The sequence below is a fragment of the Bradysia coprophila genome (assembly GCF_014529535.1).
Source record: "Bradysia coprophila strain Holo2 chromosome IV unlocalized genomic scaffold, BU_Bcop_v1 contig_106, whole genome shotgun sequence".
Lineage (NCBI taxonomy): Eukaryota > Metazoa > Arthropoda > Insecta > Diptera > Sciaridae > Bradysia > Bradysia coprophila.
This window is the reverse complement of record NW_023503372.1, coordinates 190790-205804: the sequence shown is the minus strand read 5'-3', so window position 1 is coordinate 205804 and position 15015 is coordinate 190790. Positions and strand designations below refer to the sequence as shown.

The following is a 15015-nucleotide window of genomic DNA, read 5'->3' as shown; positions in this document are numbered from 1 at the left end:
TCAATGAGGCAAAACGGAACGACTGTGAATTCAGACTTAGATTTCGAATATCTAGGCTAGAGCAAAATGTATGTTCTGAAACTTCAAAAATTTAGGCAACCTAGATAGCCAAAATAGACTGACCAAGTGCTTATATGTCAAAGATCTCGAATTTTTTGTTCGACATCCGTCCCCTATCAGTTATTGCTTGCTTATAAGTGCTTTGCTTGCTTATACGACTCATTTTACTCTGTTTCTGAGTCTTCTTCATTAATTTCGCAACATTATTCTAATCTGAACAAACCAAAGTATATAAACACTGAAGGTAGCGCAGTCCCTCAGGGAATATCAAGAAATACGTATGACTCCAATACATATATTTACAGCATGTTGTGCGCATGTGTAATGATATACAATAAATTCACCTCAAAGTAGGGATTCGTATGTTTTTGCGGATCTGCGCTACCTTCAGTGTTTATATACTTTGGAACAAACAAACCAAATTTCAAATTTCGTGTCAAAATTGTACTAGATTGATAGTCGTCAGTGCCACCTTGTGACATTTTCTACAGAGCCCGCATGACATTTTGCAGTTCAGTGCGTTTAGTGTTTGACAACCTGAAAGCTTCCTTTCTTTTCCAAATTTACGTTCGTACTGGTTGGACGTCTTTGTAAATTTAACTAAAAATGAGTGAATCGCTCCAATTGCGTGGAACCCTTTTGGGGCACAATGGCTGGGTTACCCAGATTGCCACCAATCCAAAATATCCCGATATGATTTTGTCTTCATCAAGAGGTAAATTGATAATTTTATGCCGAAATTTCATTCATGTCGGTGCACGGTGATTATGTGCCTATGTGTAGCTCTTCGCGAACGATTTGAATATCTTTCGGAATTGTTATCATCCGTGATGGAAATGTGGATTTTATTATTAGTTTGGGGTGGATTGGGATTGCTGAATCGAATTTGTCGAACATTTCCAGAGATTTTTGATGAAAATAATTGTTTGTGTCGGAGATTGAGGTTATGTCGATTTCTGAGGTTGTGATGTCAACATTTGGGGTGGTTATTGGTTATGTTGTCGGTTTCCGGTATCCGCAATGTCATCTGAAGCACGATTTTTTTCCATTTTACAGACAAGACGTTGATCGTTTGGAAATTGACTCGTGATGAGACACAATACGGCATTCCACAGAAGCGTTTGTACGGTCACAGCCATTTCATCAGTGACGTTGTTCTATCGTCCGATGGCAACTACGCTCTTTCCGGATCGTGGGACAAAACTCTACGACTGTGGGATTTGGCTGCCGGAAAAACGACTCGCCGATTCGAAGACCATACCAAGGTGTGAAGAGAAGTTTTATTTATCTTATAGTGCGGCTATGAACACTGATTGACATAATATTGTCGGCGCTTGCATTCACGGAATGTTTACGTTCTGTAAATGCAGCGAACGCAGTGTGTGGGGTACGGGGGGAATGTAAACATTTGAATGAAAAAAGAGCCTTTGCGAGGCAGAAGAATTTTGTTGCCGATTGTCAGCTACACGCACCTATCAGTGGAACTTGTAAGTTGTACAATTTACGATTTGAAACTCCACGTTTCGTTTTATTTATACTAGTAGCATTCAGCACACACACACCTGATGCACCATTACAATCTCTCTAACATTTTTTTTTCCTTTCCTTCCCCTCCAGGACGTTCTGTCAGTTGCATTCTCCGTAGACAATCGTCAAATCGTGTCCGGTTCTCGGGACAAAACCATCAAATTGTGGAACACCTTGGCCGAATGCAAGTACACCATTCACGATGAAGGTCATTCCGATTGGGTGTCGTGCGTCCGATTCTCGCCGAATCACAGCAATCCAATCATCGTATCCTGCGGCTGGGATCGTACCGTCAAGGTCTGGAATTTGACCAACTGCAAGCTAAAGATCAACCATAAGGGACACAATGGCTACTTGAACACCGTCACCGTGTCTCCCGATGGTTCGTTGTGCACTTCCGGCGGTAAAGATGCCAAGGCTCTGTTGTGGGACTTGAACGAAGGCAAACATTTGCACACTTTGGACCACAATGACATCATTAATGCATTGTGCTTCTCGCCGAACCGATACTGGTTGTGCGTCGCTTTCGGACCATCCATTAAGATCTGGGTAAGTCAATCGATCGTTTTGTTTCGTTTGTAGATATTCTGATGATGCAAGGAGATGGAAAATTGATTTGCTGGCATTGACAGCCTCAAAGTCTGTTCCGACCCGGCAAGACAATTTTCCATTTCCCAATGTTACACGGCATTTGAGTTTTATTTTCCGTCTTTGTTTCTCTCTTCTACGGATTGAACAACGATGCCAGAGTAAAATTGGCTTTTAAACGTTGTGCGTTGACTTTCCATTCAATGTATAGCACCTGTCTAGCCTTACACTGACTTCTGTTCAGAAATTGATATCCTTTCTCGAGGACCAAAATTTTAATTTGTTTTTCTTCATTAAATATTTGCAGGATTTGGCATGCAAAAAGACCGTCGAAGAACTTCGTCCCGAAGTTATTTCTACCACATCGAAGGCCGACCCACCACAATGTCTGTCGCTTGCTTGGTCCGTCGATGGTCAAACTTTGTTCGCTGGTTACAGCGACAATACCATTCGAGTGTGGCAGGTGTCCGTTTCAGCTCGTTAAGTAGGGGAACAACAACATGAAAAATTGAAGAAGGCGGTTGGCCGGATGTTTTATATTTTGTTGAAAGAAAATATAAAATAAAAAGACAATTTGCTATGACAAAAATATCTACAGTTGTTCACCATTTTTATTGCTAGTGATTCGATGGTCCAGGGAGGGATGGGAGGAAGAAGAAGCGCGCTCTGTCGCCAGTGTAAATAATGTTTTGTAACTTAAATTTACTGTTAGGCTAAGACTTTTTTTTAATATACGAATTTTGACGACTTAAATCGATGATTTATTGAGATGGAATGTTAATTCGTTGAAAAGAAAGTCTCCCCCCCAAATATCTGGAAATACAGTTCAATCGGTGTAAGTCATAAGACTCGGTTCACATTTAACGAATCAAAGTTATACAAACAGCATCCCGATTGTTACCATTGATGCTATAACTCGATGTTAAAATCTTTGAAAACAACGCTGGGATTATTTGTTTGATTAACCAAGTTATAGATACAAAAGAAAAGCAGAATAACATCGATATTTTGCTCTTTATATAGATATTTCAAAACATGCACAAAATTTCACTGTAGAAGCACACATTTCATTTATTCATCCAACATATCGGCACTGTTGACATGAGTCATTGCATGTGTGGTGTCGATGGACAGCAGAGACTTCCAGCATTCCAGCAATTTTAGTAAGTGCGTCTCAGGTGCCTCCGAAACCTGCAGATTTTACCAAATATGAGGGAAAAACTTTGAGCTACTATGTCGGCCTCTATGTAGTTGGTCTCCAAAAATATTTTTTTGGTCATTAGTAGAGGAAATGTTGCTCTACTGCTAGAACTATTTATTAGCTTCATTCCTCAAGTATCCACGCCTCTATAACTGTTTAAAAATCACGTTTTTTTTAACTTTAGCATGTCTCTGCCGGCTTCACTTGCACCTAGGGTACCAAATTTTTGTACATTTGTTATTAGAATTTCAGGCACTATCGATTGAAACCAAAACCAATTTTCCACCACTCTCTCTGTAGACAGGATGGGCTATGCACCAATGTCACCGACGGTACGGATGAAAATCAAAAATTTTTGTTGAACCTTGTTCAGGGCTCCGAGATGACTATTAATATCCAAAAATATCAAAAGTGCATCGAAATGCTCAGTTAAAATTCATTCAACCGCACCGTGTACTATTTACACAAATCCCGGAAAAAATAGTATTTTTCGTCACAAGTGACGAAAAGTAGAATTTTTCAGGACTAGTCTTAAGCTTGTCCTAACGAGGCGAAGCCGAGTAGGATAAGCTTAAGACGTGTCTAAAAAAAAATCTGCTTTCGTCACGAGTCACGAACTACGTTTTCTGTGCCGTAAGGATCATAAAGACTAAAAACAAAACAAAAACATTACAACAATTTCAGCTTTTCTTAGCAATCACTTTTCGATCGTAGGTGCAGTGACGAAATACGTCGAATTATGATTCTAAGGCACAGAAAGTCTTTTTTTTTAAATCGGGTCAGTAATCAATTCGGCTTATTCAACTATTTTGCTTCAATGTAAAATTACTGCAATTTGCAATGTGTTATTAGCTCGTAGTGGATCCGAGTTTGAGTTAGGTACTAAAAGTGGAAGCCTACTCGGCCCTAAGTTTTGTGTGTGCATATAAAACGCCGGCTTTGGAGGTGAGAGAAGATGACTACGGATGTTGAAGTCGCACCTAGCGTTTTTAGAGGTCTATCAATATTCCTGGCAATTTAAATGAAATATAATTTGAGATTGTTAGGGCGAAATTCTAAATAAAAGGCTGCGAATGAGAGAAGAATAAGGTGAAGGAGAAGGACGATGAAGAAAAGAGGATGTGCGAAAAGAAGAGGCTTTTGTAAGGATCTCGCACGGGTCTGCGCAATCTATGTTTTTCTTTAATGGCCCATCGTGCCGGACACCTAGGCAAAGATGAAAGTTTTTTCTAGCGATTATATCGCATTGGTAACGTCCTTAGTTCACTCAAGCTTCATAATTTGGGTAGTTGCGGTGTGTTTGGTGGCTGCAACGATGTACACACTGAATGAATCGTATGACGTAACCCAAATACGATGAATTTGTGTACATATGTCTAGCCTACATTAAGGCGAGATATCAATTTCGCACCTAACTTTCCTCAGAGAGTAATTACATACTTCGAGGCGTGGTTCGGAAGTCACGTAAAGCCGGTGGTCCAGACTGAACTTGTTATTGGCTGTAAAAGGCTGTTAGAACGGTCTCAAAACCAACAAATAAATAAATAAATAAAAATCACTGTATTTTGACACCAATATCACGGCAGAGTAAAATAAACCAGGCAGGAGCGGTTCATTTTCGAAACATCAAATAAGGGACCTAATACATGGGATGAAAATGAACTCAAATGAACACTGACATAAATTGAAAAATTTTATTCGCAAAATATCAAGGGCTACTAGATTATTCAGGTCCCTAGTCAAACAAGCGCTACTGCCTGGTTAACTTTACTCTGTCGTGCCAATATAGATTATTTTAGGATGCGTCACCATTGAGATAGACATTTGTTAAAGACGTTCTAGTGTTCCAACACATACTCACTACTCACCCCTCCTCAACAATAAAGAAGTTTTTCCCGAAACGCACTCAAAAACTAAGAACGTACATCGGGGCCCAAGTAGCATTTGATAACCGCGGTTATAAACGTTACTAATTCGTTGCCAACTTTTTCGTTCTACAACAGTTATGTAACGAATAAGTTGTATTCAGTTTAACTTATTCGTTATATAACCGTTATACAACTAATTGGTCATCAACCAATTTTAAACGAATTAGTTGCAAAACGGTTATTTGACCAATAAGTTAACCGATAATATTTGTTGAAAACTTATTCGTCCAGAAACCGTCATACAACCAAAAAGTTCGAGTCATTACTTTAACTAATTCGTCGTAAAACGGTCATGGAACTTTATAGAAATGTTGATTATCCGTCAGTACGAATCAAGACGCCATGATGGAAAGTTCGATTTTTTGTAGATTTTACATCTACTTCTTTCATGTTTCAGTAGTTCGGTTTGAAAATGTGTGTGAAAGTGTGAAAATTGTCAGCATCATCGTAATGGAAAACCTGCTATTTCAGTGTAACTAATAAATTTTGAAAAATTTTCTTTATGCCAATTTGTAAATCAATATTTTATTCACCGACTTCACTATTTTTGTCTGCCGCTGTTGTCGAAGTTAGGTTTCTTATGTCTTGTTAGGTCTTTGATAGGAGTTAGGATCGACAACAGTATCATCCAATAAAAGTGAATTTGATGGATAAAACTTTGTTGAATTGGCATTAAGACAATACAGTGCAATCTTTCGTTATCGAAAATGTAGAAAAAGCACGTCTGACTGACTGAATTGTTAACCAAAATGGAACTGTGACTGAAATAAGAACGTCATCGTGTCTTTTACACACCAAATGATGAATGATAAAAACATCTTCTCAGTGCATAAATAATGTGAATTGATTTACGAATATTATCCTATTGCACATACAATTTTCCAGATAAAACGTGGGCTTGAAAGTGAAGCTAGAAGCTTAAATCAATGATATACGAAAAAGTTGTGAAACGGTGGAACAACAGTGTTACAACGAATAAGTTAGTCAGTGCTGAATTTCCAAATGTGACTTATAAGTCTTACGACGGTTGTACAACCGTCTCACAACTTTTAACCATTTCGTTGTATAACCGTTATACAACTAATTCGTAAAAAGAATTTCGCAACTTTCGCAACTGGGCAAATACCGTTGTACAACCGTTATTACAACGTTGCGGCAACGTTGCGACAACCAATTCGTTATCGTCTAATTTTTACAACCGCGGTTAAATTACGATTATACAACCGAATTTTAACCGTTGAATGCTACTTGGGGGAGCTCAGAACAGCATTCAGTAAAATCGGTTGGGTTCCTTCCCCATACAAAATTTTTCATTTCATGAAATTTCATACACCCCTCTGAAACCGTTTTATCACAAAAGTTCTGTGAGTGGACATATTTTGATCGAAGTTAATTTTTATCTTATAGTCAGAGGTCATACATTCAGTGGGGTGTCCCAAGAAATACGTGTTTGTCCCAAGACTAGGGCTTGGTCCTACAATTTAGTGCGAAATCATAAACTGTATCCGCCTAACTTCAATGGCGTTATCTATTAAATGAGTTGTTCTGGTCTATACTAAGGGAGAATCCTTGATTAAGGAAAAATTGATTGTTGACCCCGTTATTAATCATAGCGATCGTGTTACGTACGGTGTATTTTCTGTTGTAAGACCCATAGTCAAGGGAACTAGGTCCCAACTAATGGGTGGGTTAGGTCTCTTGACTGATGAATTTATCGGAGGACATTCTTTTATTTTAATTCAAAACTTCATTCTCTGTATTAGGACCATAGAATTACATAAGCCCAAACGCGTTGCAATGAGTTAAAAACGACTGTAAAAAGGAACTTTATCGTTTAGAAAGCCTGCATTGTGCCTAGGGAGTTGCGGGATCGTATGTATTTGATAACTTTACAGAAATTATATCGAGCGACAAAAAGACTTGTTGTAAAGTTATTAAAAAATTTTCACTTTTGTGAAACTTTGTAAAATAATTTTGAAATCCAATTCGATTCTTACAGTGAACGACATCTCAAATGTCTCACTGTCAAATTTTTCTGAGAATTTTATTGTGTCATTGCAAATTCACAATGACATTCTCTGAAAAAAAATGACAGTGAGACATTTGAGATGTCGTTCACTGTATTTGAAAAATGCCTAAAAATTGTAAAAACAAAAAGTTTACCCAAAAAATGTTTGAAAAAAAGTAAAGGAAACTAGTCACAACGACTTTTCTGAAATCAGGCTGAACAAAGGGAAGTCCTATGTCTTCTTCAGCGTAATGCGTTTAAATAAAATCATTATGCAAACACACACATGTAAATGATCATCATTTATTGCAGTTTATTGCTTTTTAACGTAGAAACTATTTTAAAATTTCAATTAAGTTTGGCCGGTTGTCGATACGTGAATTTGGTAACTGTTCGAATTAGCATGAGCATTCGAGTCCAAGACTACCCAAAGAACCCTGAAGAGTTGCAAGGATTTGGTCCAAAGTGGCCTTTAGGGTGACAAGAGCCGTTCGTACGTCAACGATGATGTTATCAGCAAGAATGCTTACTTCGATGAGAAGTGTTCTGAAAATAGCGTAAACTTCTTCGATCAATACACCAAAAGTGCAGCCGGCTATGCTGTGGAGCTTGACCAATAATTCAGTTACGGTTTCACCAACGATTTGGAGGACCGATCGGAGAGCCAATTGAAGTTCCGCAAGTGCTTGATCAACGGCAGCGCTGACTTGGCTGAGGAGTTCGGCAACGGCTGCTACGACTGTGGCGAGAAGATCTTGTACGGCACAAAGAAGGTTGTTAAGAAGACCGTCAAGTTGTGCAACGAGGCCATCAAGATCGCCAGTGACATTGTCAAGGATTCCTCCAACAGCGGCAACAACGTCGTTAAGAGTGGTTCCAACATTGCCAACGAGACCACCAACAATGTCGGTAAGTCCACCGCATCCACAGAGTGGAGTGAGTCCTTGGATTTGGGCAACGATGTCGTTTAATGCGGCGGTGATGGCATCAAGCAATTGCTGTACAACGGCAAGAATGTTTTCAACGGCAGAGCCTAATTGGCCGAGTACACCTTGTACGCTGGCAACGATTCCATTAAGAGTACATGACAAATCGCCAACAACATCGGTAACTGAGGTAACGACACCGTTTGCTGTGTTTAGAACACCTCCGAGTGTGCTGCCCAAGTTCAATTTACCCAAAAGTGGGGTAGCACTGATGGACTGTAAAGAACAATTTATCAAATTTTACCCATTTGTATAATGGCAAGATGAACTTACGCCAACGGCAAGAACAGCCAAACAGACGATAAGTTTCATGGTTAGGAGTGGTTACAATTGACGAAGCAAACTGATAAACATCGATGAGCGTCGCTGGCCTTATATACTACACGACCGAATGAAAATCATCGTCACCGCCTGATTAACAAATCGAAAAGAAAATTAATTCGCAATCGATCAACTGAACAAACAGCATCATTGCTTGTTATCTTCAAATAATAATTCAGTTTTGCCGAAAACTGCTTCACCTCTTAGTTACTTTAGTTCAATGAAACAATAGCATATCATGTTTTTTCATTAGGACCAGATAGGTGCCGTTTTGACCGAGATATGGTGAAAACGTCTAAGGATGTAGCGAATGTAGCTTCGCTTTAATCATACAAAATTCAAATTTATCTACGAGTCTAGCTAGATATTAATCTACGAGTCTAGGTAGATATCAAGGGTGTCGAAGTGAGTCAAATAAATTGACAGTAACCTGGATAATTATCATTTGTTTCGAAACCCTCCGTTCCTTTGTTTATTAAAAAAAAAATCCTTACAAATACAATAGTCGTGATACAATTAACAGGGAAATTTCCCGATCGGTAAATATATGCGACGGGAGCCTTAGGCTGATCTGTTGGTCCGGTTCTGAAAAATCGTGAGGCTGTCTAAATCGAGGTTCTTCAGATCCATACCCTAGAGAGAAAATACAGGTTTACCTAGCAGATTATGTCTGCTTCTGCTGTATCTGGTACAGTCACTAATTATATGATAACCCTTTTCCTCACCGTAACCACATTGGCACTTCCGGATTATTCTTTATACACATATCATAAAGATGTTTTTGTTCAAGTCACAGTGGTCTGTGACTACTTCAACTACACTCTCTTCCCATTCACGCTTTTTGCAATTAAACCGAAAAATCCATTTTATTGCTAGTCTATCACGAATATATTTCCTTACAAGACTAAATAATAAAAATTGTCAAAATTTCGAATCTGTTGTCGATAGCGCGAAGGTAATGCAATTTAATAACGCTAATCGGATGTGCGGTGGCACGAAAGATCGATACAAACAAACAATCTCCTCCCTTCATTCGTCCATACTATATCTACCTTGGTAGATCCAAAACAATAATAATCATTCAAAATCAAAATTATACACAAAAATGTGAGCCAACATGCGAATTGAATGCTCTAAGTGAGTTTAAACGTTTCAGATGTTATACATTAAAGTGCTACCGACTGCTTTCTGTTAACCGTTCACGTTCAGAAATTTACTAAGTGATATTTTGACCAAAATATGCAATCTAACTCCACCAAACTTTAGAGAATGAAAAAGGTATTCCTAACAATGCAGTTTTCACTCATTTGCTAACTCGGGACAACCATAATCACTCGACGAGTCACAAACGGAGGCGTAAACACATAGGACACCAATACTTTGTACGGGTCTAAAAATGCACACCATGACCAAAGATTTTTAGAGATTCTTTGTTAAAATTCGAATATAATTTTCTCAAATTCATAAAAATATTGATCCAGGAGGGAAGAAAGTGCGTCAATCATTAAAGTTGCGCTCATAAATAATTAAGTATTTTCATCCGATAAAGATAACTAAAAAACCATCTGGCGAATAAATTTCGCTCAACAACAAATTCGCAAATTAATTTTGTTTACTCGGACTAAGTTATACAGAGGATGAAGCAAAACTGAATCAGTCAAAAAAAACCTTACAGAGTAAATGTGACGCAAGTCCTTGTGTTTTGACTTACAAAAATAGCGATATCAGCGATATCAGTTATTTTGTAAGTTAAGACACAAGGACTTACGTCACATTTCCTCTGTAAGGTTTATTTTCACAGATAAAGGCAGGGTAAATTGAATTAACTCCAAAAGTTCCAAAATTGGTTCCGGATTTCTCAAGTTATTGAGTCTGGATAGTCTAATAATAAGTGGTAATAAAACCAGGGATCACGACAGAGTAAAGTTAACCAGGCAGTAGCGCTGATTTGACGAGGGACCTGAATAATCTAGTAGTCCAATATTTTTTGCGAACAAAATTTTTCAATTTATGTCAGTGTTCATTTGAGTTCATTTTCATCCCGTGTATTAGGTCCCTTATTTGACGTTTCGAAAATGAACCGCTCCTGCCTGGTTTATTTTACTCTGTCGTGCAGGGAATGTTTTTGGGAATTTTTATTTGAAAAAATTCCGATTTTTTGTAATTCTTCGGAACTTTCCCAGAATTAAAATTCCCAAAAATAGGCCCTGTTAATGAGTGAGACAACATTAAATTGCAGGGCTCCAACAACCACCTACAAATCCTGACAAATGATGGATCTGAAGACCTTAGTGAAAGTTTGTTCACATTTGATCTATTAAAACAAAATTAAGTGGATGGAACTGCTGTTTCCACAGATTGTTTCCGTTGTATGGTCCTCAACCAGAAATTCCAGTACTACTCTTTCGACGCTCTACGCTTTCATAAAGCAATGGAAAGAGAAAACTGCATCATCGTTTGCCCAAGCTTCTCAAACAAATTCTGACAATTAGTCAAAGAAACGAGATTCAGTGACATCCTCGCAGACCACTGCTCAATAAATTACCATCTGAATTTGATAGGTTTTAGGGGCGCAAATTGCGGATATGTCGAAGCACCTGAGCACTACCTTTGACATTGTCCAGCGTTTATAATGAACCAGGTGACAGTTCTTGGTAACTTCACTACTCAGTACAGTTCCATAAGACACATCCGCCCGAGACACATTCTCTGGTACATAAATAGTACTAATTTCTGAGGGTTCCACCTACTTTTCCAAATCCTTACTTACGTAATTTTTGTTGTGGCTTGAGTGAATACTTCACTCTCACAGTTGCCAAAACAACAAATTCACAAGCGGGTCCGCTTCGGGTCGGGCTATAACGTCCCGTCCACGTCAAAATAAAAATTGGGAAACCACGGACGCTCATTCAATCTTTCTACAATTTTTGTAGATCAAGTCTGATCATTTAATTCAATCCATTGTTCACCCTCAACAATAGAAATTTTTAATTCTTCGACTCGATTCACTAGGACCAAGATCTCGACATTTATTTGGCGAGGTTTTGCTAATTCCTTTCCGGCAATCCAATATATTACACCATTTGCAAGAACTAAACCTGCTAACAGTCCTTGGACAATCTTCAGCGTTGATGATGCTGCTTCCTCTGCTGCGCAACATTGTAAAATATTGGTCGTGAAGTGTATGGCACTCCCAAGCATATTTGTTCTCAGATGACGTCGTAAATTCATCAAAGATCTCTTTGTTTTACGTACCTTTATTTTCAGATCGTCAATTTTGGTGCTCGTGGTAATGTGCAGTCCATCTAATTTTAAAGCTTCCGTGCGAATACGAGTCATACTTTCGCCATCAGTCGCCCTTGTCCAACGTCTTATTAAAGCTTCAATTATATTGACACCATCCGACATTTTATCGACATTCGAACGAATTAATTGCATAATAACGCGGTGCTTTTGAATTTTGTATTTGGCTTCATTGATCGAATTCCAACCGTCTGCGATATTTGGGAATTGATTTATAATTAGGGTCGTGGAAGCCCAACCGTTGCTTGAGAATGTCTTCAGTGCGCCTCGCTTAAGATTGTTCATTTCCATATGTGCTTAATAAAGCTTACAAAGCCAACCGTGCTAGTGAGAAAACCGCACTCTAATTTCCGAAAATAATGCTAATTTTGTCAATGAAATTTAGACAAAAGAATTTGATTTGATTTGGTGACTGCGTTAAAGATAACGTCGTGAATGCGGTTGGTTCAACGCTGCGTTAGTTAGACTTTTCAAACTTTTCATTTTGCATTGTTTAATTATACAAAGTTTCGATCGAGCATCTTAAACTTTTTCACAAGGACTGATTTCTAACACGTTGCCGGCTATTCTTTAAAAATATTGTAAATCTCAGTTCTAGGAACCTTGACAATCTTGGTTTATATCTTAAAGGCACTGACTTGAGCTTTCCAAAAAAAACTCTTTTTTAATAAAATCGTTTTCGAATTCGCGTGAGCTTAGCAATTTTTCTCGGGACACCTTTCGCGATAATCGCTACATCGACACCATTTTGTAATACTTAAGGCCATCTTCTTTATCGCACTTTGTTACAGTTTAGAGCAAACAAAGGGAACGTTTGTAGCTGTAGGGTTGGCCAAGCGAGTCCTATCGAGTCGAAACAACATTATTCTATGGATAATGAATGAACATTTTCATTGATCAGTGTGAAATCGATTTGAGTTTTTGTTCAATTTTCCATGTTTTCAATAAAATTAAAAAACTGTTCCGTTCGGTGTTTCACAGCTAAACCTGTTACATACGGCTATTCATCTGTTATCGATAACGACGACAGAAATATTGACAAGATCTGGGTAATGTGGTCCCTTATATAGTAAGATGCATGTTTAAAAAAATTGAAGTACAAGATTTGAAACCAACAGATTAAAAATACTTTGATCGATGGAAGTAATCTCCGATAATAATACAGGCAATATGCTTTCTATATGTAACAGGTTTGCATCTGTGCTTCATTCTTCTTACGATTACCTATTCCATTCAGACATACCTCACACGATAGTTTGTACCTTGATTTGTAGATTTTATCCACAGATGAAGTTAAAAAAGTAGTCAAAAAGTCGTGATCGGGAACATCTGATGGAGCTACCCTGTCTGAGTGAAGATATAGATCATTAGCGGTCTTCCGCTATTTTATAGCTGTGCTTCAATTCTAAGGCAGTAATGCCTTCTGTTCTTAAATGCGAGAAATATCAGTCAGCAATATATGTAACTTCACGCTACGACCCCGAAAATCAAAATTATCTTGGAAGCAAGGAAAAATCAATTTTTGAGAATGAAATGAAAATACGACACACTCTAGTATTTGTCTCAAATGTATGGCGAAAATTAAGAGCTCGGAATTGTTAGGTCTCTTAGACAAAAGAATTTTTAGACCCGTACGAAGTACTGGGGTCTTATAGGTTTACGCATACGTTTGTAATACGTCGAATTGGACTCCCTGAGTAAGGGGAAACCTATTGTGGTTGTCTAGAGATGCCAAATCCGCGAAAAAAAAAATGTCCGTCTGTCCGTCTGTCCGTCTGTCCGTCTGTCTGTCTGCACGATAACTTGAGTAAAACGCATCCGATTTTGAAAATTCTTTTTTTTCCCGTTTGGTAATGTCAAAAGACAGGCTAAGTTCGAAGATGAGTGATTTTGGATCGACCCCTCCCGAGCTGTGGCCCAATAAGTGCTTTACGGTTTTTCGAAGATATCTCCGGACATTTAAACGTTAAACTTGTAAGTGATACGTCAAATAAAAGGTATTTACAATACCGATCGACAAAAAAAAAGTTTATGGAAATCGGATGACCGACTCGTGAGTTAGACCCCTTGGTGTGGAACAGACACAGGGCGGCAAGCAGTTTTGGCTTGTAGGTCGGCCACATTTGAACATATTTCGTCTGTTTTAGCTTTATTAGATAGGTATTGACCGTACCAATCAGGGAAAAAACATTTTATGAAATTATGTTCTCCGGAGCGTGAGCTAGGTCTCTTGGAGTGAGCTCTTATCTGGCTACTCGGAAGTACAGTGAACGTGGTGTATTTTGACAATATCTCGAGTAAATTTTGACCGAATTTCATGATTTTTTTTTGTTTGAAAGGTATTAACGAATGTAAAGCGTCGGTACTATTTCCGGTCTCCTAACAAAATGGCTGCTGGCGGCCATATTGGATTTTATTAAAAGTGATATAAAGTGGGAAAAATGATACTTAGAGAGTTTCTGTTAACATGGAAATAATGTGTTAAGTGTGAGGGGTTTCAGGGATTCCATATATGGACATCTATATATACCTATATACAGCTATATTGAGCTATATACAGGCATATAGAGCTATATAATAGCATATTCCTCTGTGAAATGTTTATTTACAGTGAAATATAGTTAAATATAGCGGTATATAGCTGTTTAAATAGGAATTTATGAAATCTGTCTTCGTACGGGGCTGTCTATATTGCCTCCGGCAATTTAGTTGTATATGATAACAAGGCAAAGAGTGGATAATGTAAGTGATTTTAAAGGGAGAATAGTTTTTCAGCAGAGAAGAAAATGAAGTAAGAGAAATGAAGAGTTTCACATTAAAGGCTTTTGATACGAATAGGTGTTTCGTACGGGTCGGCGTTAGCCAATTCATGGGAACCCTTTCGGAGTTGACTTGGGGTGGCCCGGAATTCGTCGATGTTTTATGTTGATCTGTATTATGGAGCTGTAAAATTAAATTGATGTCTTAGACATTCGGACTGACCCTATGGGCCTGAAATCTCTTGGATTTTTGCGATTTTCCTCTTACAATTTTCGAAGGACCAGTCCGCCCTTGGATGTCTTCACTGCTAAATACAACCTTAATTTGAAGGCA

The 15015-nt window shown here is 38.3% G+C and overlaps 1 protein-coding gene across 1 annotated transcript; it reads left to right on the top strand.

Annotated features, from left to right (window-relative positions):
• Nucleotides 1-560: 560 nt before the first annotated feature.
• On the top strand, nucleotides 561-2764 carry LOC119070930 (guanine nucleotide-binding protein subunit beta-like protein). Its single transcript, XM_037175474.1, has 4 exons — nucleotides 561-775; nucleotides 1117-1325; nucleotides 1678-2136; nucleotides 2483-2764. Exons 1-4 carry the CDS (start codon nucleotides 667-669, stop codon nucleotides 2657-2659), a joined length of 954 nt encoding a protein of 317 aa, XP_037031369.1. The 5' UTR covers nucleotides 561-666; the 3' UTR covers nucleotides 2660-2764.
• Nucleotides 2765-15015: the final 12251 nt, after the last annotated feature.